At 36.4% G+C, this 22,474-nt stretch overlaps 1 protein-coding gene across 2 annotated transcripts in view; it reads right to left on the bottom strand.

Moving 5' to 3' along the window:
- The window catches only part of LOC150101072 (putative peptidase C1-like protein F26E4.3), a 119,616-nt gene that overhangs the window by 53,513 nt on the left and 43,629 nt on the right, over window positions 1–22,474 (bottom strand). For both annotated transcript variants that reach the window (XM_090401250.1, XM_090401251.1), the window contains exon 5: window positions 11,612–11,753. In XM_090401250.1, the coding sequence (XP_090257376.1) occupies window positions 11,612–11,753 (142 nt within the window). The remainder of the gene's footprint in view (window positions 1–11,611; window positions 11,754–22,474) is intronic.

Raw genomic sequence — 22,474 nt, 5'->3', positions numbered from 1 at the left:
CGATCGCTAGCAAGAATCCATATATTCGCCTCCTATCGTTTGTTTGATAAGGTTTCACTAACCTGACAGCTGTTTCAAACTCATTGGTTTTCGTCAAAGACTAGGCAGAAACCTAAGAGGGCAAAAACCTCTCAGTACTAAGGAACTCAAAGCATCAGAGAGGTGTATTTTCCTTAAGCCGAAAATACACCTCTTTTGTATCGCCGAAAAAAGCTTTTTGGCTCTTTATTTATTTTTAAATACTTTAGTGAATAGGTTACGCACCAACTGAGAGTTCGCTTACGGAAAATACATCTCTCCCACGCTTCGAGTTCCTTAGTACTGAGAGATTTTTGCTCTCTTAGTAGTCTCTGACGAAAACCAATGAATTTGAAACAGCTGTCAGGCTAGTAAAACCTTATCCAACAAACAATAGGAGGCAAATGTGCAGATGCTTACTAGCAATCGTGCTTCCCATCGTTTGGCTGGGGCAACTCGTAGTATGGCGGCGAGTGTATTCCTGTAAGCTCTCTGGTCAAATTTCGCCAAAACTTTTATAGTTTCTGCATCCAGCTTTGAAATATCCACTTAATTTATATAATTATACTTTTTAATTTTCAGGAAGTTTTCTTTCATGTCTGGTATTGAATGCTATTGCTACTCCTTCCTTTCCGTTATCAGTATTGCTCAGGTATAACATCCTATATTTATTATTTAACAAGATCTCATCTGGTTTAGTCGTTTCATCTCAGTAAACAACACATGGTAAAAAAAAAATTAATCCACTGTTTATGCAAACAGAAATTGCATTTGTAAATGTATCTTGGCAAACAGTTATGACTTTTTATACAGATTAACTTCATTTATTTTTGCTGTGGCATATCATCAGCTTGCAAAAATCAATAATCAAAAGTGGTTTAGAATGGACTGTTATCATCATTGTATGCCGTTTCTTAAGAACATTATGTTATAGGTCACAAAACCTATAATACAATGGTGCCATATGTTGGCAGGTGATCAGAAAGAAAGAAGAATCTGTTAGCATGTTTCTTGGAGTGCTGGAGATTATGGTCATTGGGAAAAAATGGAATGAGAGAAGGCTTTTCTAAATAACAGTAGCTGTTCACATTCTTTTATGTTTAGAGAATAGTTAGGGAATGGTAGTTGCTAGCTCACCACTACTTTCAAATGTGAGAATAGTATTTCAAGGTTGAGTAGATTTGGAATAGTGCAGTTATAAAGTAGTGTTTTGCCCAAAAGATGACACTAAATTTTCTGGAGATTGAGGAGGGTATGGAACATTATGTGTTTGTGTCAAGATAGACTAAAGATGCAAATGCCAATCTAAGAAGAGAAAACTGATCTGACTACAGATTGAAATATCATGAAAAGTAAGGGAAAAGTGAAGTCAGATGTTTCTTTTGAGAAATATAACACTTTATTGGTTGCATTGAAATTCGCTAATTAACCTTAATTTATCCCACTGGAGAATTGTGAGGAATCAGTGTTTAAGACATCCATTTGGGAAGATCTTGAAGCATTGAATCATTTCAGCACTACAAGGCTTGTCCAATTAAGAAGAATGGAGTTGTCAGCAAGACTACAGATGAGATTTAAGGTTAGTGAGAGAAGGTCATGAATATAGTTTCATAAATATAGAATCTGATCAGAGAAAACCATTAGCTGTGGCATGGAATGAGAGAGTAACTGGCAATCCAATCACAAAAGGTAGAATCCAGACCATGAGATGGTTGCTTGGTAAGGAGGCCTCTATGCCAAACCCAGTCAAATGGCTGAAATGTCAAAAACAACCATGTGATTTTTCTTCAAACTTTTTCTATGAGTACATCTGAATGCAAGATAAAGTGTTAACTAGGAGATCTTCTGTGGAAGTAGAATGGCCAAAGCCATTACTTAATCACTAATTAATTAGTTAGCCACCAAGTAGTGAAGAAGTTTGCTGTTCATGCCTTATCCATTGTTTTTGAGAGGATTGAGATGAGGATAATGGGATGATAGTTTGATTGCTGACTTTTTCTTCCTTTTTAGGGGAAAGGCTTGCATCCATGCTAGATGAGTTAATTCTGGAAAATAAGTTTTTAGCACAACTGGAAGGATATTACAAAACCAGGAAACTCATTAGTATCTAAAGAATTTTTTCTGCTTTTCTGGCAGAAGATCAGAGGAGGTATGCATGAGCTATTCTTTTTGTATAGGAGGAGATGTTTTTTTCTTGGCATTTATACAAGAGTTGGAAAAGAGGACTGAGATTATGAGTAATGTACCATCTGGGTGGGGTGAGAGAGAGAGAGAGAAAAAAAGAGGTTGAAGCATGGGCAGAAACTGCCAGAGGAACCAGAACTTTACTGCACTCTAAACTGGAGACAAGTTTTATATATTTGGACTCTTTTACAGACTGATTTTTTTTACTTAGATGTTGCAGGCTGTAATAGCTGAACATAAGGTTGGGATTTTTGACTTGAATCACTTGAGATATGTCGAATTTTATCTTGGATTGCTGTGGCACACGTTGGAGAACAAAGACTGGAATAGTGATCAGGGATTTGTTTGGGACATGGAATGAAAACTCCTTCCTACAAGGAGTATTTTGGTTATTTAGTTGAAGCAGGTATTTAGATTGAGAGAGTGAAAACAGTAATCAAATCATAGAAAAGTGGCATAGAAATCCCAGAGGGACATCTCATTTGGTGTTGTGTCAGAGGACTGATGAGATTGGTTGGGTATGGGTCAGTCTGTAGAAAAGGAAATGTGGATATACGTTTAGATGAGTTTCTAAGAAGAGAGTTGACATCTGCAGTATAACTGGAGTGAAAGTTAGTCAAGAAAAAGTCCAGGTTGTTGGGAGAATGACAACGATTTTGCAGTATTCTGGTTGTTAGGTGAACATATGTGTTAGATCATTACTAACAGTAGATAATTTGAATTCCCTTACAGCTTGATCTCTGATGTTAAAGAAGGGAAGTAGTTTGAATTATTATTAACATTGGTCTCTATGGAGTCAAAAGACTCACTGCAGGAAATCTCTGCTATCGTGCACACAAACTGTGCCTTAAGATTCATCACTTCTACACTTACCACATTTCCAGATAATGGATTCCATTCACATTTCACTCCTCCTCGTGCAGAAAACTTGCTCCTCATCCCCTTGCTAACTAACATTATTTTTATAAAGTTTTCAGAGATGGCCTCTTGTTCTACCCCTGTCTCCCTTCTATTCTATGAAAATTCTCTTCCACATTTGGTGAGAGTGACCTTGAAGTGATTATGGTGGTTTCTAGCAGTGTGAGGAAAGTGTATATGTAGATCTATAAGGCTGGTGATTATGAGAAGCTCAGGAGACAGCTTGCAGGTGTAGCATGGAATGAGGAGTTGGCTGGAAAGGAGATCAATGCAGCATAGGTAATATTCAAGAACTATCTAATAGAAGCAATGTCTAAATGTATTCCAAGGATCAAAAGGTTAAATAAGGTAGGTGTGAAATGAATGGATGAATGAAGAGATTAAGCATGCAATACAGAGGAAAAGGCATTATGGAAGCAGCATAAGAGGAGTGGTAATAATCAATTCCATGAGGATTATAAAGAACATGCAAGAAGGGCGATTTGGTTGGTAAGGGGTAGCAAAAGTGAAGTATGAGCAGCAGTTAGCTAATGAAGCCAAAACAGAATCCTAGGGAGTTCTTTCAATATATAGCCAGCAAAAAAAAAGGATGATTATGGAAGATGACATTGATTGACAAAAATAGTATAAGAACAACTGCTGCAGAAGATATAGTTGAGAGTTCATAAAGGTCTTTCATTCTTGTGAATGTGACATCATGGAGAGTTTGAAAGAAAGGAGTTGGCATCTGCCTTGACATATTTGTTTAATATGAGTCTTGCACACTGGGTCAAGTTCCAAAGGAGTGGAAGGAAGGCAAGATTGTGCCACTTCATAAGGCACAATCTTGTGCCTAATGAATTAAAGTGTTGGAGAGAATGGTGAGAACCAGGATCTAGAATTGGGTTGATAACAATGGTATTATCTTTGATGGACGGATGGATTTGTTAAATGGAGGTCATGTTTTAGTAATCTACCTTACATATTACAATAAAGTGACTGCTTCATTTGACAAGGAGATGGATACACAGTAGTATGCTCACAGTTTGCAAAGGCTTTTGATAGATTACTGCATGATAAGTTAATAGTCAGCCTATGGGGTTGGATATTAGACTAGTGCATTGGATAGGAGATTGACTATCTGATAGGTATCAGCAAGTTGCGTATGAGGGAGCAATATCTCGGAAGAGGAAAGTCACTAGTGGTGTGCCTCAGGGGATCTGTTTTAGGGCCATTGCTGTTTAACCTGTATGTCAATGATATTGAGGAAGAATTGGATGGGGATATTCAGTTGTTTGCAGATGATGCAAAGTTGGGATGAACTATGAAGAGTAGAGCAGATGTTGTGGCCTTACAAGAAGACTTGAATATATTGAGTAAATGGGCATGGGAGTGGAGATGCCAGTTCGATGTTGCAAAATGTAAAGTTTTAAAATTTGGAAAGCAAAGATGGGATGTAAAATTTACACTTGGTGGGGATATATTGTTGGAGGTGGAGAAAATAAGAGATCTTGGGTTGATGGTGGATAAGGATCTAAAATTTAGAGGACAAATTGTGAGGACAGCACAATGAAGTTGTCTCGTAACAGCTTAATAAATTCAGCTTCATTCTTCTCATGAGATTTTACTGCTACCCAATGAATATTTGGATAATTAAAGTCTCCCATTATGACTACTCTTTTCATGCCCATCATCCGTAATAACACCCTGCTATGTAATTGATCTTGTTAGATTCCACCTCACACCAGATGGCTTGAAATTCACTGCCACATGAAATACTGTTACTACTACTACAATTGTAGGTCTCAACCCTGAGTTCAAGTCATCCAATGTTATTAGCAGCATGTCACCCTCCTCTCATATCCTGTCTATCCTTACTAAAAATACTATACCTTTTACACTCAGACCAGTTAGTAGGTCTGATTCTGATAGTCAGATCTCACTAATGCCTACAATCTGAGGTCCCAACATATTGATCAAGGCAACAAACTCTACTCCTTTGTTTCTGATACTCCCTAGCATTCATGTATAGACATAATAATCTACCAGCATGTTCTTTTGTATACTCTTGTCTGCAGTCTGTATGACGCAGTTGTATAACTTGCAGATCTTTATTCTTCTCTGGTGCTTTATACATAAAGACATCTTTGCACCTGTTTGATGGGTCAGAACTAGACGAACACAAAGTCAAAATCATTCTCTCCTCTTAATCAATTCCATGATAATGCCCATGATGAGACTTTTTTTTGAATGTACTGCAGAATTTCTTTATTCCTGAACTGAGGTGATCCAGACTTATTGACAGTGTGTTCTATTAGCAAGATGTGGCACCTTGCCACTTCACCTATAGCGTTTGTGAATTTCTAAACAACCTAATACATTGGATTGGAAGAGGTGGGCCAACCCTAGCTCCCCAGACTGTTTTTGTTTTGTTTTGTTTGTGAAAATAAAAACTGAAGTTTACTCAACAATGCCTCACTCTGAAAACAGTCTTTGCACTAGGATAACAAACGTAATCAGTGTTATAATTTAAATACAACTGCAGAATGTCTTTGGGACACTTCAGAATCGTGCTATGCTTTCTATCAGAAATGATGGTGGATATGCTTGAGGTTTATATTCCCACAATTAAATATTATTATTATTATTATTCAGGCCTCCATGAAGTCAAAAGACTCATCGTGGGAGGCCCTTTCTAAGAAACACAAGTCTATCAAGACTCATCGTGGGAGGTTCCTAGGAAACACAGTCTATCATACCACTCCTTAAATATGTTAAATCTTGAGTAAGTTTCCTCTTGCATTTTGCACATGATTTTACAGAAGTGAAGTTCTTAAAAATTCAGACTGTACAAGGACTTTATAGATACTTTTATGCTGTCAAAAATGTTATTTGTTTTCTGTTATCTTTTGGCAGTATTCACACTGGATATGACACTTACATCTATTGCATCACTGGAGCATGTATCATTTATTGTCTTTGTATAATACTTGATAGCATTCTAAAAGACAGTTTGGCAAAACTTGGGAGTTTGGTACATACATTCAGTTTTGCCATCATCCCATCATGAAACTGTCATATTTTTTAGTCTCGAATTGTACATTAGTTCTCTACATGCATTGAAGGCCTAGTGAGAGGGAGTGTGCCTGTGATTGTAATATATATATGGCATAATGGATTTACTCGGCTGAGAGACATATTTTTTAGAAAAAAAGATTAAATGACTGAAAGCCAAGAGACAAAAGTAAAAAATACTACTTAATTAAGTAGATTGCACAACTAGTTTCGTCTTCATAGAAGACTTCTACGCACCTGAAGAAGTTTTTTATGAAGACAAAACTAGTTGCGCAATCTACTTAATTAAATAGTATTTTTTACTTTTATCTCTCGGCTTTCAGTCATTTAATCTTTTTTTATTTTTTTTAAAAATATATATATATACACACCTGGTCGTTGACTTACAACCATCCGCACTTACGACCACAAAAAAAAAAAAAATTAATTAATGAATAAATTAATAATAAATCAATCAGCTGCGCATACGATAACTATGGGATACGATAGTTATTGTACGATAACCCGTGTACGATAACTATCTCTCACATACACTCAGTCGCTTTCAAGCATCTGTTGCGTGTGGTGTATTAATTAAAATTCTACTGAAACACTACCCATAAAATGTCTAGTAAAAGGAAAATGCCTTCATCTACAGATATGCCAGCTAAGAAGTCAAGGAAAACTGTTGATTTAGAGTGTAAAATGAAAGTTATCCAGAAGTATGAAGGCAGAAAGAAAGTGAATACGATAGCACGTGACTTGAAGTTATCACATTCCACGGTATCGATGACTTAAGGACAAAGAAAGAATTCGGGAAGCTGTGAAAGGTTCTGCACCTATGAAGTCTACAATTTTAACCAAACAACGACAGGGACCCATCCATGAAATGGAGAAATTGTTGTTTATGCAGATGGAAGATTTAATACAGAAAAATTCACCCATGAGCATTTGCACAGTGCAAGTGAAGGCTAGAAGTCTGTTTCAGAGTTTAAAATCATGTGCCGGAGACGATTACCCAGAAGATTTTCAGGCTAGTACTGGATGGTTTAAGCATTTTAAAAAAAGATTTGCTTTGCATAATGTGCGTGTCACAGGAGAAGCAGGAAGTGCAGATGAAGATGAAGCCTAAAAATTCGTTGATAGTTTCGACTTTTTAATCAAAGAAGAAGGTTATCTACCGGAACAAATATTTAACGTAGATGAAACCGGCTTGCAATGGAAACATATGCCTGATTGTACGTACATACACCAAGAAGCAAAAAGGATGCCAAGATTCAAAGCTTTTAAGGATCAGTTGTTGCTTGGTGGGAATGTTGCGGGTTTTAAGCTGAAGCCTTTTCTCATTTATCATTTATTTTTCTCAAACCCTAAAGCTTGGATGACTCAAGCACTGTTCGAAGACTGGTTCATGAACTGCTTTATTCCCCAGGCTCGTGAATATTGTGCAGAGAGAGGTATCCCTTTCAAGATTTTATTGATTATGGACAATGTCCCTGGCCACCCTCCTCATCTGGACGACCTTCAACATGATGTTAGAGTGGTTTTTATGCCACCTAACACAACCGCTCTCATTCAACCCATGGATCAGGGTGCTATTCTAGCATTCCAGGCTCACTACCTCAGAACAACATTCGAACAAGCGATAGATTCTGATGCTGATTTATCTTTGCGAGACTTTTGGAAGCAGTACAACATTTTTCAGTGTATCAAGAATATTTCGACCGCATGGGAATGTGTGACAAAGAATTGTATGTCGGGAATTTGGAGAAAGTGTCTAAAATGTTATGCAAATGCATTTGAAGGATTTGAAAAAGGAGAGGAACTGGAAGTGATTACAGACAAAATAGTTAAACTTGCAAAAAATCTTAAATTAGAATGTGAAATAGAAGACATAGAGGAGTTGCTAGATTGTGAAATAAAAGAACTTTCGGATGAAGAGTTGATTGAATTGGAAGCACAGAGAGTGTCAGAAGAAAAAGCAAGAGAGGAAGAAGAGAAAGAAGAGGAGCCAGAAAAGAAATTCACTGCAAAGAGTTTATCAGATTCTTTTTTGCAACTGAATAAAGCTCTCGCCAGTTTCGAAGCAATGGACCCTAATGTCGAACGATTCACAAAGGTTGAACGTATCATTCAAGATGCTGTGCGTTGTTATCGTGAGATATATGAAGAAAAAAAGAAACAAACTGGTCAAACAAAGCTCAGCATGTTCCTCATCAAGAGAACATCTCCTACTTCAACCCAAGAACATGACCCTGACGATTCACAACCCAGCACAAGCAAAGATTAAAAATTGATTTTGTAAATTTCATTTGTATTAATTTTTACATTAATTTTAGATTGTATTTTTGTGTTTACAGTAAAAGGCAATTTTACAGTACAGTATGTACAGTATTATTTTTCACATTATGTACAATATACATAATTATAAATTTTAAAAATTATAAAAATAAATCATAAAGATGATAAAAAAATTAGAAAGGTTAAAGAATACTGTTAATAAATATATGACCGACTTACGATCTGTCAGCCAGAACGGAAGTCTGTCGTAAGTCGATGACCAAGTGTATGTATATATACAGGGTGTTCGGGATAAATTTGACATATTTATAATTAATTATATTTTTCCGTAAGTTACATGTATTAACACACACTTCTCTTCATTTAAAAGTTTGGACCCTTCTTCATTCATATACAAGATGTCAGAAAGGATGGATAGCTGGAACCCACCTGAATCATGGAAGAGAATAACTTGTATCATGATGATTCGTGCCCGCCATCAAAATAAGGATATTACGACTGCTGCCCAATGCTCCCTGAATACAGTAAAAACAATCAGGCATGAACTAGAGACTTGCAATGGTGACTACGAGGATGTAGCAAGAAGAAAGATCCCTAGCAGACGATCTGATTGCGTTCGTACAGCAGAATTCCTCGCAAATCTGCAGGAACAGGTGTTGAAGAACCCTGGCATTGGAATTCGGGCTTTGTTCGTGGAGTTGCTAACTGTAGTCAAGCCCTGGATAACAAGGGTAGCCAATGGTAGGCCGTATGTATGGCAGCAGGATTCGGCCCCTTGCCACACCTCTGGGAAAAGTCAAAAATGGTTGTCTGAAAATTTCTACGACTTCACCAGTCCAAATGTTTGGCCTCCAAACTCTCCAGACCTTAACCCCATGGATTATTTTGTATGGGGCGCAGTTGAAAAAGACACCAATCGCACTTCCAGTAATACAAAAGCCCAGTTAATGGATAAAATTAAAACAGTTTTTGCGGCCCTTCCCAGGGAGACTGTAGCATCAGCTTGTTCGAGGTTCCGAAGCAGAATTGAAGCTGTGATCGATGCTAATGGTGGTTATTTTGAGTAAATCTTGTTGATAGTATTGTAATTAACTCTGCCTGTAATGTTTTTTTGTCAATTCATTAAATTTAATAGATACAAAGAAGATTTTCTTTTTCCTTACGAAACTGTCAAATTTATCCCGAACACCCTGTATATAATCTTCCATCAGAAGATTATATATAATCTTCTGACACTATTTTCATTCCTCCAAAGATGGCATTCATTTTAACACTAACTTTTTGGAAATTAGGAATTGACAGGCAGCTACTCTCTGCCTCCTACTATCACTGCAGTTAAATAACTTTCCATGGTGTTCTACAAAAAAAGGCAATTTTCCTAATCTTGGCTGGTGTGCTCTGCAGTTTTGCTCTCAATTTTGCTGAGTTGCAGGTTAAAATTCTGAATTTCTTATGGAATTTTTTAAAAAATGCTTATATTCCATACTTGCATAGAAATTGCACTATTTCACACAATAATACTAGTTTAGGAGACCACATGATGCTAACAGTTATCTGTCACAGTGGCGCACCCAGAGGGGGGGCCAAGGGGACCGGGCACCCCCCAAGGAAAAGGAAGAAACACTAGAAAAATTTCCAAAAATCTTTTCCTAATTAAAATTCATTTTTTTTATTTATGTTGTGTGCTACTTATGAATTAGTGATCACTGCAAATGCTCAGTTATAGGTCGTATGCGATGTGTAGTGTATTCGCAAAATGTCTACTCAGCTCGCCCCTCCCCCCAAAGGTTAAATCCTGAGCGCTCGGCCCCCTCCAAGATTAAATCCTGAGTGCGCCACTGATCTGTCATAATACGTTTGTGCACTTTCATATATGCATGAGACCCTACAGATTGCACAAATGATGAAAGTATAGACTAACTACAAACTATTTGAAAGCTAGAAAGTGCTACCTACTTCCTTTGGAGAATAAAAAGTTGTGAAACATTTATGAGTCTTTTATATGTGTAAAATTCATGAAGTTCTGTTTTCATAGGTCTGTTGTTCATATGCAAAAAAAAAAATTCATTGAGAAGTCAGTTTAGGATGAATGCTCTGAGGCAGAATCGGTCTCTGTGAAGAAATTTCAAAAAGACAGCACAGGCAGGTATCAGAATAGATATCAGTAGAGCAACTATTAGAGAAGTACTCTGCATAGACCTTTCAATCTCTGGTCCCCCACAAAATTCGGATTGTTAAGAAACTCTAAGCAGCAGAGTTCCTTATCACTTTCCCTTCCAAAAAAGAGAGAGAAAGAACAGTATGGAAATAGTGGTTTCATGTAGTAATAGATCACTTAATGTCTAAAACCTAATTTAAGTCTTCTTAAAGCCTAAATGGAGTTCTACGATGCAAAAGTACTAGTTTAAGTGGTGAGAGAAGAAAAATTATGTTTCAGAGATTAAAGATACAGACAATTGTATCGTAGTCTGGTAGACGTTGATATACTTAATTTTTTGGGAGCAGTAGGCTTCTTTGGTGATATAAGATATTCTATACCTATCATTGTACACACATTACCTAGATGACAGAAATCAGTTTATATGAAACAATCCTTTATAAACAATCTGTCATTGCTGATTGATGTGTCCATTAGAGAGGTAGCTATGACAACCTCATGATAGATTCAAATCAGCAGTAGCCATCAGGTAAATTTATTTGCTAGTATTCGCCTGTTGGCCTTGGAATTTATGCACCTGATTAAAATGTTATGCAAGAAATGATTGCTGTTTGTGAGTTCAACAAATGTGCCGATGGGTTTGTTTATTCAACTGCTCAAAGTGGCTGTTAATGAGATTAATTTCAACATCAAGTTTCAATGGTCTTGTGATGGCTCATCTTTCATTTTAACATAGACAAGTAAAGATTTTTTTTTAATACATTGTGCTTTCTGGTATGCCAAAAATCAGAATTACTGCTTTGTATACATACATCATTTTACAATAGAGTAAAAAACACCTCTGAAAGTTCATGTATTTTGCGTGCGCGCACACACACACACACACACACTCTTCTTTAGTACTTTATAATTATAAATATTTTCATAGCTCTAAGCTATTTTTCTTCAAGTCCCTTTATGATCATTGCAAATATATATGACTGCATAGTTATCTCCTACCAGTGGTTGAAAATGCCCAAGAAGCAGCACAATCTCCTTGATCACGAACTGGTTGGATTAATCCATACCACTTTCTTCTAGCATCGAACTCTTCTGGCAGTTCGTTGATAATATGTAAGCGAATCTCATTCATTTCAACAGTCTGCAATTATACAAATCACTTCTGTAACTTACTTGAATAGAAAACAAAACTGAATGCCAAGGTTTAATTTAATTTAATAAAAGGGCTAATTCCTATCTTTCATTTAACATTTAATCTAGTAATTAAAAATATAAAAAAAAGTGGAATGCAGACTTGTAAATGAAAATTAAACAGCACCACTGATACAGTAAAATTAAGTAGAAACACTGTCCTTTTCATGACATTTTTAAACATTGGATGATGCTTAACCTGATATCCTTAAAAAGTTACTCAAGCTTTATTAAAAGACAAGAAAATAGTACACAGTGGTGGAAAATTTCATAAATAATTGGTGTGGATCTGAAAGCATCTGGGAGAAAACTAAGAAATAAATACTTAAGAAAACGTATTTTCTTAAGTATTTTCAACTAAACAAAAATATGTAGATTTTCTTGAAAGTCTCTGGTAATCGAAATAATTTTATTTATTATTATTGCTTGACACTTTCTATGCAGCTGAAGGATTCGTTGCAAGAGAGAGAACTCTACACTAACACCATCTACCTGTCTACATTACTTAATCCATCAACTACACACAGAAATACTTGTGATGTTTTATCTATTGATTATGTGTTCCTTGGGTAACTTGGCTGTATACAGGATAAAAAAAATCCAAGTTTTTGTGAGAAAAATCCTTACTGCTTCCATCTGAGATTAAATCACTCACTCTCATTCTATTGTAAAAGTTTATATAAAGATTCTTCTTGTCATGAACAGTTGCCCAACTCAGGTCTCCTCTAGTGAAATGGGGCTTACCTGGTGTTCTTCAATCTGTACTACACAGGTGCTTTTAGATTACTAGACACAAACAAATATATTTTGGTTTTCAGTACAGCCTTTTTTTGAACAGGACCTTTAATTCAGTGATGCTCATTTATTCAATCAGTATAAGGGAACATAATCAAAGTTTTAACTCACTATAATTGTACACAAATCTTAATTCATTCTCTCTTATTAGATGTCATCTCCTTCCAGGAGGTTGACTACCGTGGACTTCCACCATGTACGGTTTTGTGCTTCTCTTTTACATTCTTCACAGGACAAAAAGGTCTAGTCCTTAATATTTCCCATCCAATCTGTTCTTTGTCTTCCTCTTTTTCTTTTTCCTTGTATTCCTTCTAGAAGTGTTTTTTTGTAGGGATTCATGCCTTAGTATGTGACCAAGGTAGGTGGTTTTCCTTTTCTTAATGGTTTTCAACAGATTCCTATTTTCTCCAGTCATCTCTAATATTTCTAAATTAGTTTTTTTGGCAGTCTATGGGACTCTAAGAATTCTTCTGAGGATCCACATCTCAAAGACTTTTATTTTATTTTCACAGTATTTTGATATTGTCCAGGTTTCTGCTCCATATAGCAGTGTTGACCATATGTAGCATTTGGACAACCTAATTCTTGTTTTTGTGTGAATTTCCCTTGAGGTCAGAATGTTTTTCATGCTAATGAAGGTTGATCTAGCAATTTCTATTCTTTTTAATATTTCCTTATCACATTTTCCATTCTCTGTAATTAGTTGACCCAATTATATATAACTCTCTACTTGATCTAAAGTATTTCCTCTGATCTTAATATTTATATCAGGTATTTTCCCTTTTTCTCTTGTTACCAGCATGGTTTTGGTTTTTTTGAAGTTGAAATTAAGTCCATATTTTTCACTTAGCTACAGCGTCACTTCTAGTAAGTTTTGTAGATATTTTTTATTTTCAGCTAGCAGTACTGTATCATCTGCATATCTTAAGTCATTTATATTCCTGCCTCCTATGCTGACTCCTTTAAATTCTGCTAATTGCTGGAAGATATTTTCAGTATAGAGGTTAAACAATATAGGAGAAAGAACACAACCTTGTCTGACACCCTTCTTTACTGGAAATTCCTCCAAGATGCTCCCAATATATATTTATCAGTAATCTAGTATCTTTACCATCTACTCCTAAATTTCTGATGCATTTGATTAGTTCATTCATTACTTAGGTATAAACTCAGAAAAATTGCCAATAGCTGCATCATTTTCAGACAAATATATATACTTGTTAAGGTTTAGGGACAAAATGACAACTGCAGCATCTGTAATCTCCTCCTACCCCAAAATAGGCAGAGCTCCTTTCCTCCTAAAGAAAGGAGCTCTGCCTATTTCCTTTGAGAATAAAAGGTGTAAGATAATTTTTTTATAAACCCACTGATGATTGCAAAATAACTTTTTATGGAAAGGCAAAATAGGCACAAAACATTTTTGAAATGTGCACAAGAGCAGTTAAAATGATGTTAAAATTACAGGCCAAAATAAATTTCCCCCTTGAGAGTAGCATTCTTGTTTCCAAATTATCAGAATCTTTAATTTGGACAATCAAAGTTAACCATACCACGTTTGGTGGTTATAGATTTTACTTTACGAAGAACCTCCATTACTTTCAGTAACAACCTTGTCCCTTTGGTGAAAGACCTGGGTTCAGATCTCTTCTAGGACACAAGAAAATCCATAAGGTTTTTCGGATGAGGATAAATTAGAGTAGTGGCAGATTTTTTTCTTCTTCTTCCTTTCCTGGTAACTCTGATTTTTCATTCCACAAATCAGGCAGAAGAAGATTGACATCACATAGTGAATCATATTGCCTTTTCTTCTTCTTCTTCTTCCTTCATCTTCTTCAACTTGGAGATGCATGGAATGATTTAATATACAATATGTGTGTGTAATTAATAAATAAATGTTTGCATCAGATACTCAAATGAAAAATTTAATAATTATTGCAAACGAAAAAGTTATTCTTGTCTTTTTTTAGTCACATATTTTACACCATTAAGTTTTTCTATTTCAACAATATGATTATCACTCATATTTATAAATTTAGGGACACAAAAACACACATGTTGAACAGATTATTTTATTAATTACTAATAAAATAAAACTTTACGTTTCGACCCCTGTAGCGAGGTCATCATCGGAAGGATACAAGTGTATAAGGAACCAAGCTACATGCTCTAGCTCTGCATACCGGTAAACTAAATCTACGTAGTTAATTAATCCTTTTCCCTAGCCTGACCTCTAGTGATTAAAAAATAAAAACCTTCAAAAAGAAGGTACAGCTATGGGCTCACCGTTTTTCCCCCAATAGCTAACTTTTATATGGAAGACTTTGAGCAACGTGCTCTAGAGACAGCATGTCTACAGCCCAAAATTTGGCTCAGATACGTCGACGATATTTTCGCCATTTGGCCCCACGGCCGCGAAGCTCTAAATACATTCCTTAGCCACCTAAACAAACAACACAAACGTATCCAATTCACCATTGAAATGGAAAAAAACAACTCTCTTCCTTTCCTAGACAAACTAGTCACACGTCTTCCCTCTGGCTGTCTCTCCTTCTCAGTTTACCGCAAACCTACACACACAGGCCAATACATACACAAAAATTCTTACCACCACCCAACACAAAAACTAGGTGTCATAAGCACCGTTAAACACAGAGCTCTAACAATTTGTTCTAATGAACAAGCTCTAAACCAGGAATACAAGATCATCAACCATACATTTATGAAAAATGGATACAATAAAAAAAACTATTCACAAGATTGCAGGAATGCTATTGCCATTCCTTATGTTAGAGGCATTTCTGAAAAAATAGACAGAACACTACGCAAATACAACATTAAAACCACCTTTAAACCCCCAAATAAGTTAAGACACCTACTCAGTTCTTCTAAAGATTCTCTTCCACACCTAGCCCACCCAGGGGTATACAAAATATAATGCACATGTAACATACCATACATAGGGGAAACAGGGTGAACTATCCCAATCAGACAAGATGAACACAAGCGACACATTAAATACCTCCATTTTGGAAAAACCGGCCTTTCTGACCACACACACTCCAAACATACCACAGAATTGATTGGAAAAATACCAAGTCCTTACACTGCACCAAAACCTGGTTTGAGAGAAAATTTAAAGAGTCATGTGAAATGCTCAAACACAACCCAAATCTCAACAAAAATGATGGCCTAACCATTTCAAGAATGTGGAGGACCCATCTACAACCTGTATAACAACCTAAACTAGCCATAGAAAAATCCCACTACAAGAAGACAACCTGGTGAAATGTTTGTAACATTCAACAGCAACTGAAAGAAATCATATTATAACAATCAGAACTGTACAAATCCAGAAGAATATTAATACATGAGGACTTTAGCAGTTTATTGTAGTTGTATTTATTTATTTATTTTATTATTATTTTTTTATTTTGTTTTTATTTATTTATTATTATTTTTTGAATCACTAGAGGTCATACTAGGGAAAAGGATTAATTAACTACGTAGATTTAGTTTACTGGTATACAGAGCTAGAGCATGTAGCTTGGTTCCTTATACACTTGTATCCTTCCAATGATGACCTCGATACAGGGGTCGAAACGTAAAGTTTTATTTTATTAGTGATTAATAAAATAATCTGTTCAACATGTGTGTTTTTGTGTCCCTAAATTTATAAATATGAATGCTGATCACCGTGTAACCCTAAAAGAAAGAATATGATTATCACATTTACGGATAACTGTAGTATTAACTGGTGTAGCACTTGTCACTTCATTAAGATCTTCCTTTGTCTTTAACAACTGTAACACAAGTAGTAAGTGTAGCCTGTAGTCATTCTCAGTCTTTAATACACCACTGTCACCGATTATGTGAAAAATTGTCCATGACCACCCAATCTACAGACATAGAGCACATCGAGAAATCCCTGCAGTCTGCACTGGCCACTGGCTAGTATAATTATGTTATATGCTACATAATAACGTTAATCTTAGTTTGTGCATCTTCTTTTCACTGGAAGCAACAGTAACCTTACTTTAATTTTTATCTGCCGTTATAAATCAGTTGCTAGTGATGAAGAAATACATCACCAAATAGAGATGATGAGTGTGAAAAAAGTAATCATAATGGGAGATAATTATCCAGATATTGATTGGGTAGCAGTAAAATCTCATGAGAAGAATGAAACTAAATTTATTGAGCTGCTGCAAGACAACTCCCCCTCAAGCATCATGTGACAGAAGGAACTCGAGGTCAGAGAGTGTTTGATTTGATTATAGTGTCAGAGGGTGTTTCGGGTAAAGATGTAACTATCCTGCCTCCAGAAGGTGACAGTGATCATGCAGTAATAACTTGGGAAGTGACTAAGTTTATGAATGTTCCATTCAGAAAAGGTTAAATGCTGAACTACAAGCAGGAAATTATGACCAACTGAGGAGTATACCACGTTCAGCAGAATGGTATAGGTTGCTTGATGGGAAGCATTTAAAAAAATACTTAAATGATGCAATATCAGAATATGTTCCTAGAGTTCAAAGAATAAACAGGGCAAGAGTTAAAACGATGTGTAATGTTATTAAGCAAGAGATTCGTAAGAATCTCTTGCTTAATAATTCAAAGAATCTCTTGCTTAATAATTGCAAAAGAATTCTATCGATATGCTGTAAGTAAAAGAAAGAATGAATATGAAAGACTAACTCTTCTGAATGCAGATGGTGTGAGGGTGACAGATGCAGAAGAGGTTGTTCAGTGTTGCAGAAAGGTGTATGCAACATTGAGTTCACTGCTACCTCTTCACTGAATGAAGAAACTCAGGTGTATGAAGAGGAGGTATTAGAGCTATTGCACAAACTGAATAAGAATTCAACAACTGATGGGATATCAGCACGGGGTCCTAAAAGAGTGTTCAGTTGAATTGGCTCTGACCAGGCTATCTTCTGAACAGGGAAGATTCTGCATGAACGGAAAGAAGATATGGTAATCCTGCAAAGACCGATGTATCCAACTATCAGTATATCAGGAGTGATGGTGAAGATTTTGGAAAAATTGGTTAAAGCTCAAATTCAGAAATGGGTTGACAGTGAATCTCTATTTTGCAATGAGCAACATAGGTTTACTAAGGGAAGGTGTCATGTTTTAGCAGCTATCACACATTCTATAATAATGTTACCATTGAACTAGACAAGAGGAATAGATACACCATGATACTTTTGGATTTTGCTATTTTGACAGAATACAGCATGGAAGACTGTTGCATAAATTGGAGAATATGGGTTTGGATTATAAAATATTAGCATGGATAAGAGGATGGCTGAATGACTGACAGATATCAAAAAGTGATATACAGGGAATGTGAGTCTGCAAGATATATGGTAACTAGTGATGTAATTCACTAGTTACCATATTCGTCCACTGTTATTCAATCTGTACATAAATGATATTGGGAAGGATTTGACAGGTAACCCACAGCTATTTGCTGATGATGCAACAATAGGTAGAGTAATCAGGAGTGCTGCTGATATGCAGTACTTGCAGAATTATTTGAATAGGCTGGAATTGTAGGCATGGGAAAATGAATGTTAGTAAATGCAAAGTCATGCGCTTTGGTGTGATTAGATATCCAATGTCATATTATATTGATGGGATTATGCTAGAAAAAACTGATCAGGCTAGGGATCTTGGAGTGTCAGTAGATAGCAAGTTGAAGTTCAGGGAACCATGTAGCAAAGATTGCAAATACAACTCAAAAGATAATTGCAATACTGAAATGAACTTTCACATCTAAAGATAAGGATGTCATTTTGCCTCTTTATATAAGGCCTTGATATGACTTCACTTGGACTACTGTGTGCAGGTCTGGTCTCCTGCTACATTTTCCACCGTGATTCTGATGTGCTTGAGAGAGCACAAAAGAGAGTGTTAAAAATGATATCAGGACTGTGGAATACTGATTATGAAGACAGATTGAGAATTTGTAGACTTCAGACGCTCATAAAGTGGCAAAAGAGGGATGAGGACATCCTTGGAAGCTTGAGAATGAATGAATGTCGCTAAGAAGCGTGGTGAGGACTAGATTTTTCTCTCATAAGGTAGTGCATAATTGGAATGGATTGCTATTGGATGTTGTGTGTGTGCGCAAGCAGTGTGAATGAATTAAAGAATAAATATGATGCCTGGTGTGTTGGTTCCCACATGTTTGAATTGTTTGCATTAAAAGTTTATATTCAGTTAGTTCAAACTACACACAGAGCCATCGTAACCCACTATGGCAATGTCTAGGAGCGGTAAGTTTAGGAACGGCATTCAGCTGTAATCATTACTATTACATTACACCTCCAAGTAGTGTAAGGGCATCCTTGGAAGCTTGAGAATGAGAATGAATGAATGAATGAATGAATGAATGCCTCTAAGAAGGGGTGAGGACTAGATTTTTCTCTCGTAGGATAATACATGATTGGAATGGATTGCTATTGGATGTTGTGTGTGCAAGCAATATGAATGAATTCAAGAATAAGTATAATACCCGGTATGTTAGTTCCAACCGCATGGTTTGAACTGTTTGCATTAAAAATTTATATTCAGATAGTTCAAACTACATGCAGAGCCATCATAACCCATGGTTAGTGGTGGCATTCAGCTGTAATTATTACTATTATGTTACGCCTCCAAGTAGTGCAAGGACTCGTCGAGGGAGAGCATTCTACTCCATTATACACAACTCACCGACTCCACTGCTTACTTAATCCACCAACTACACATAACGTCGCTATCATCTACCCCCTCCCCCTACTATTAATAGCATTGTATGTAAATTGCATGTGTTCTTCTATCTGATTTATTATCATCATCATCAACAGACCTCCATGAAGTCAAGAGACTCACCGTGGGAGGTCCTATTCTCATGCACAGCTCATCATACCTCCATTAAAATGCATTTGCTATCCCTGCACTCACCACATTCTCAGACAATGTATTCCAATCGACTACCACTCTCCATGCAAAATATCTACTCCTCACCACCTTGATCACACCCAACTTATACAGACTAGGAATGGCCTCTCGGTGTCCCCTTGTCTCCAGATATTCTATGAAAATTCTCATCCACATCATCACATTTCTTATATGTACCCTCAGGGGTGTACAGGATAATTATGATGGTACTACATGAAATAGTTACACCATTACTAACTTGCGATCAACAATTTTCCTCCAAATTAATCTGTTATCTGTCAAGATTCCAACATTATCAGATCTTATATTTCTGTCTTTTAAGGGGTTTTTTACTACTCATCTACATCTTGGTCTTCCTCTAGGTCTCTACAACCTGACAAAGAACACTTGTTTTGCTAATCTTTCCTCTCCCAAACTTAAACAGAATTAAGTGACCACCACCTGAGAGTAACTCTACTAACACATTCCTCAATGCTAACAATGGCGGGTTCTTTGCTAATATACTCATTTTTAATATGATGCTGCTGCTATTGATGTCATCTGTTCACTCCAGTCATCTTTCTCAGGACTCACGTGTGTGGTCTCCAGTCTTTGATCGAGTGTTTTATTTCTAACTCGGCTCTCGAATTCATAAGGTAAAATTAGTTTGAACACTGTCTTGTATACAGCTAATTTAGTGTTTTGACTAATTTCTTATTCCTATAAATTTATTCAGTCAATTTCCTATCATATCAGCTTTACTAATTTTGTTTATTTTCCATATTTAATTTACCATCTTCACTAAATATTTTGCCTAAATAGCTGAAATGTTTTACTTATTCTATAGGTTCACCATTCAGAATACAGTTGTTTTCAGTGTTTCTGCCTATTTTCATTGTCTTTGTCTTTTTATTTCTAGTTTTCATAGCAAATTTACTGCAACAGTTATTCAATTTCAGGGAATCTTGCACACTTGTACTGGATTTATTCAGAAGTATATCATCATCTGCATAAAGTAAACAGCTAAGATTAATATCACCAATTTTGATATCAGATTTAATATCCCTTTCTTTCATAATGTGAACCATATAAATAATGAATAGCAGGAGATAATGTCGGATTCATAAGATCAACAAAATTTAAATACGGATCCTTGTTATATTCCCAAGATTTCTCAACTATTTTGTCTTAAAGTGAAAATCTGATCCTGACAACTTCTGTTTGGCCTGAATCCAGCTTCTGCTTCATCAAGTTTACCTTTTGCAATTTTTCTTAGCCGTTTCTCAAGTATACTTGCATAAATCTTATCAGAAACACTCATTATGGAAATACTTCCATAATTCTCACATTCAGTTTTATTTCCCTTTATATAGATGGGTACAAGAGCTCTGCTCCAGTCATCTGGAATTCGATTCTCTGACCAGGCTTTTTCTGAATGGTGTAATGCAACCACTATAAAACTTTTATATTGGATTGGCAATAAGTTCGTTTAGTTTATGCTTCAGTGCAAGTTTACGCCGCTTCACCTGTCGCTATTGTTGCGCTACTGCGCAGTTGAAAGGCGACATTTCACATAACCTTTCAGTGAATTTTCGTTCGGCCTACTTCAGTTGCGTGTGTGTAACATATTTTTAGAAATGGAAGGAAATAACGTACATTACCGGCATATTTTGCTTTTTTATTTCAAAAAAGGCAAACGAGCTGCGGAGGCCTATAAAAAAAAAATATGCAGCGTATATGGGGCTGGTGCCTTAACAGAACGCATATGCCAAAAATGGTTTGCCAAATTCCTTTCTGGAGATTTCGACGTCAGTGATGCGCCGATCGAGGTTGATTCGAGTGTTGTGAAGGATATCATCAACAAAAATCCATCACAAACAGTGCGGGAGATTGCTGCAGTACTGAAAATATCCCATACAAGCGTTGAAAACCATTTGCACAAGCTGGGATATGTTTCAGAACTAAATGTTTGGGTGCCGCATGAATTGACTGAGGCCAATATGACTGCTCGCATATCCATCTGTGATTCGCTGCGACGTCGCCAAGAAAACGACCCATTTTTGAAGCGGATGATTATGGGAGATGAAAAATGGGTCGTGTACAATAACGTGGTGCGTAAAAGATCATGAGGGCACAAACGTGAACCGCCGCAAACAACCTCGAAAGCAGGATTCAACCCAAAGAAGATCATGCTCTCTGTGTGGTGGGATTATGAAGGTGTTGTCCACTTCGAGGTGTTACCGTTAGGCAGAACGATTGATTCAACTGTCTATTGCTTGCTCACAGTTAACGCGACTGGCCCGTACCATTAGCACAAAACGTCCTGAATTGGCAAATCGGAAAGGAGTTGTCTTTTACCACAACAACGCTAGATCCCACACATCATTAACAACCCGGAGTAAATTGTTACGTCTTGGCTGGGATGTTTTGCCGCATCCTCCATATTCATCGGAACTGGCACCTTCCGATTACCACTTATTCCGATCGTTACAGAATTCTCTGAAGGGAATTCGCTAATGAGGAGGCTGTCAAAAAACACCTGGATCAGTTTTTCGCCAGTAAACCTCAGGAGTTTTATGAACGCTGTATAATGAAGTTGATGGATAGATGACAAGAGGTCATTGATAAGAGGATCAATATATAACTGACTAGTATGTATTATTTATATTAAATAAAATATGTTTGATTCCACTCTGAAAAACCGAACGAACTTACTTGCCAACCTAATACCTCCATATTTTAGCATTTCTAGCCGAATTTCATCTACTCCAGCTGCCTTTCTACATTTCAGGTTTTTTTGTGACTTTTTCTACTTCAAGTATGTTCATATATTTCTGACTGCATTCCTGTTGTGAGTTTTTTACCATCATGCTGACACTGCTTGTTTCATATAGCATAGTCTTGCAAAGTAATTACTCCAGAGATCTAGAATATCTTTATCTTCATTTT

The sequence above is a fragment of the Typopeltis vanoorti genome, chromosome 12 (assembly GCF_054136105.1).
Source record: "Typopeltis vanoorti isolate ZY-2024b chromosome 12, IOZ_Tvanoo_1.0, whole genome shotgun sequence".
NCBI lineage: Eukaryota > Metazoa > Arthropoda > Arachnida > Uropygi > Thelyphonidae > Typopeltis > Typopeltis vanoorti.
The sequence above is the reverse complement of the archived record's forward strand: the minus strand, read 5'-3'. Positions and strand labels throughout refer to the sequence as shown.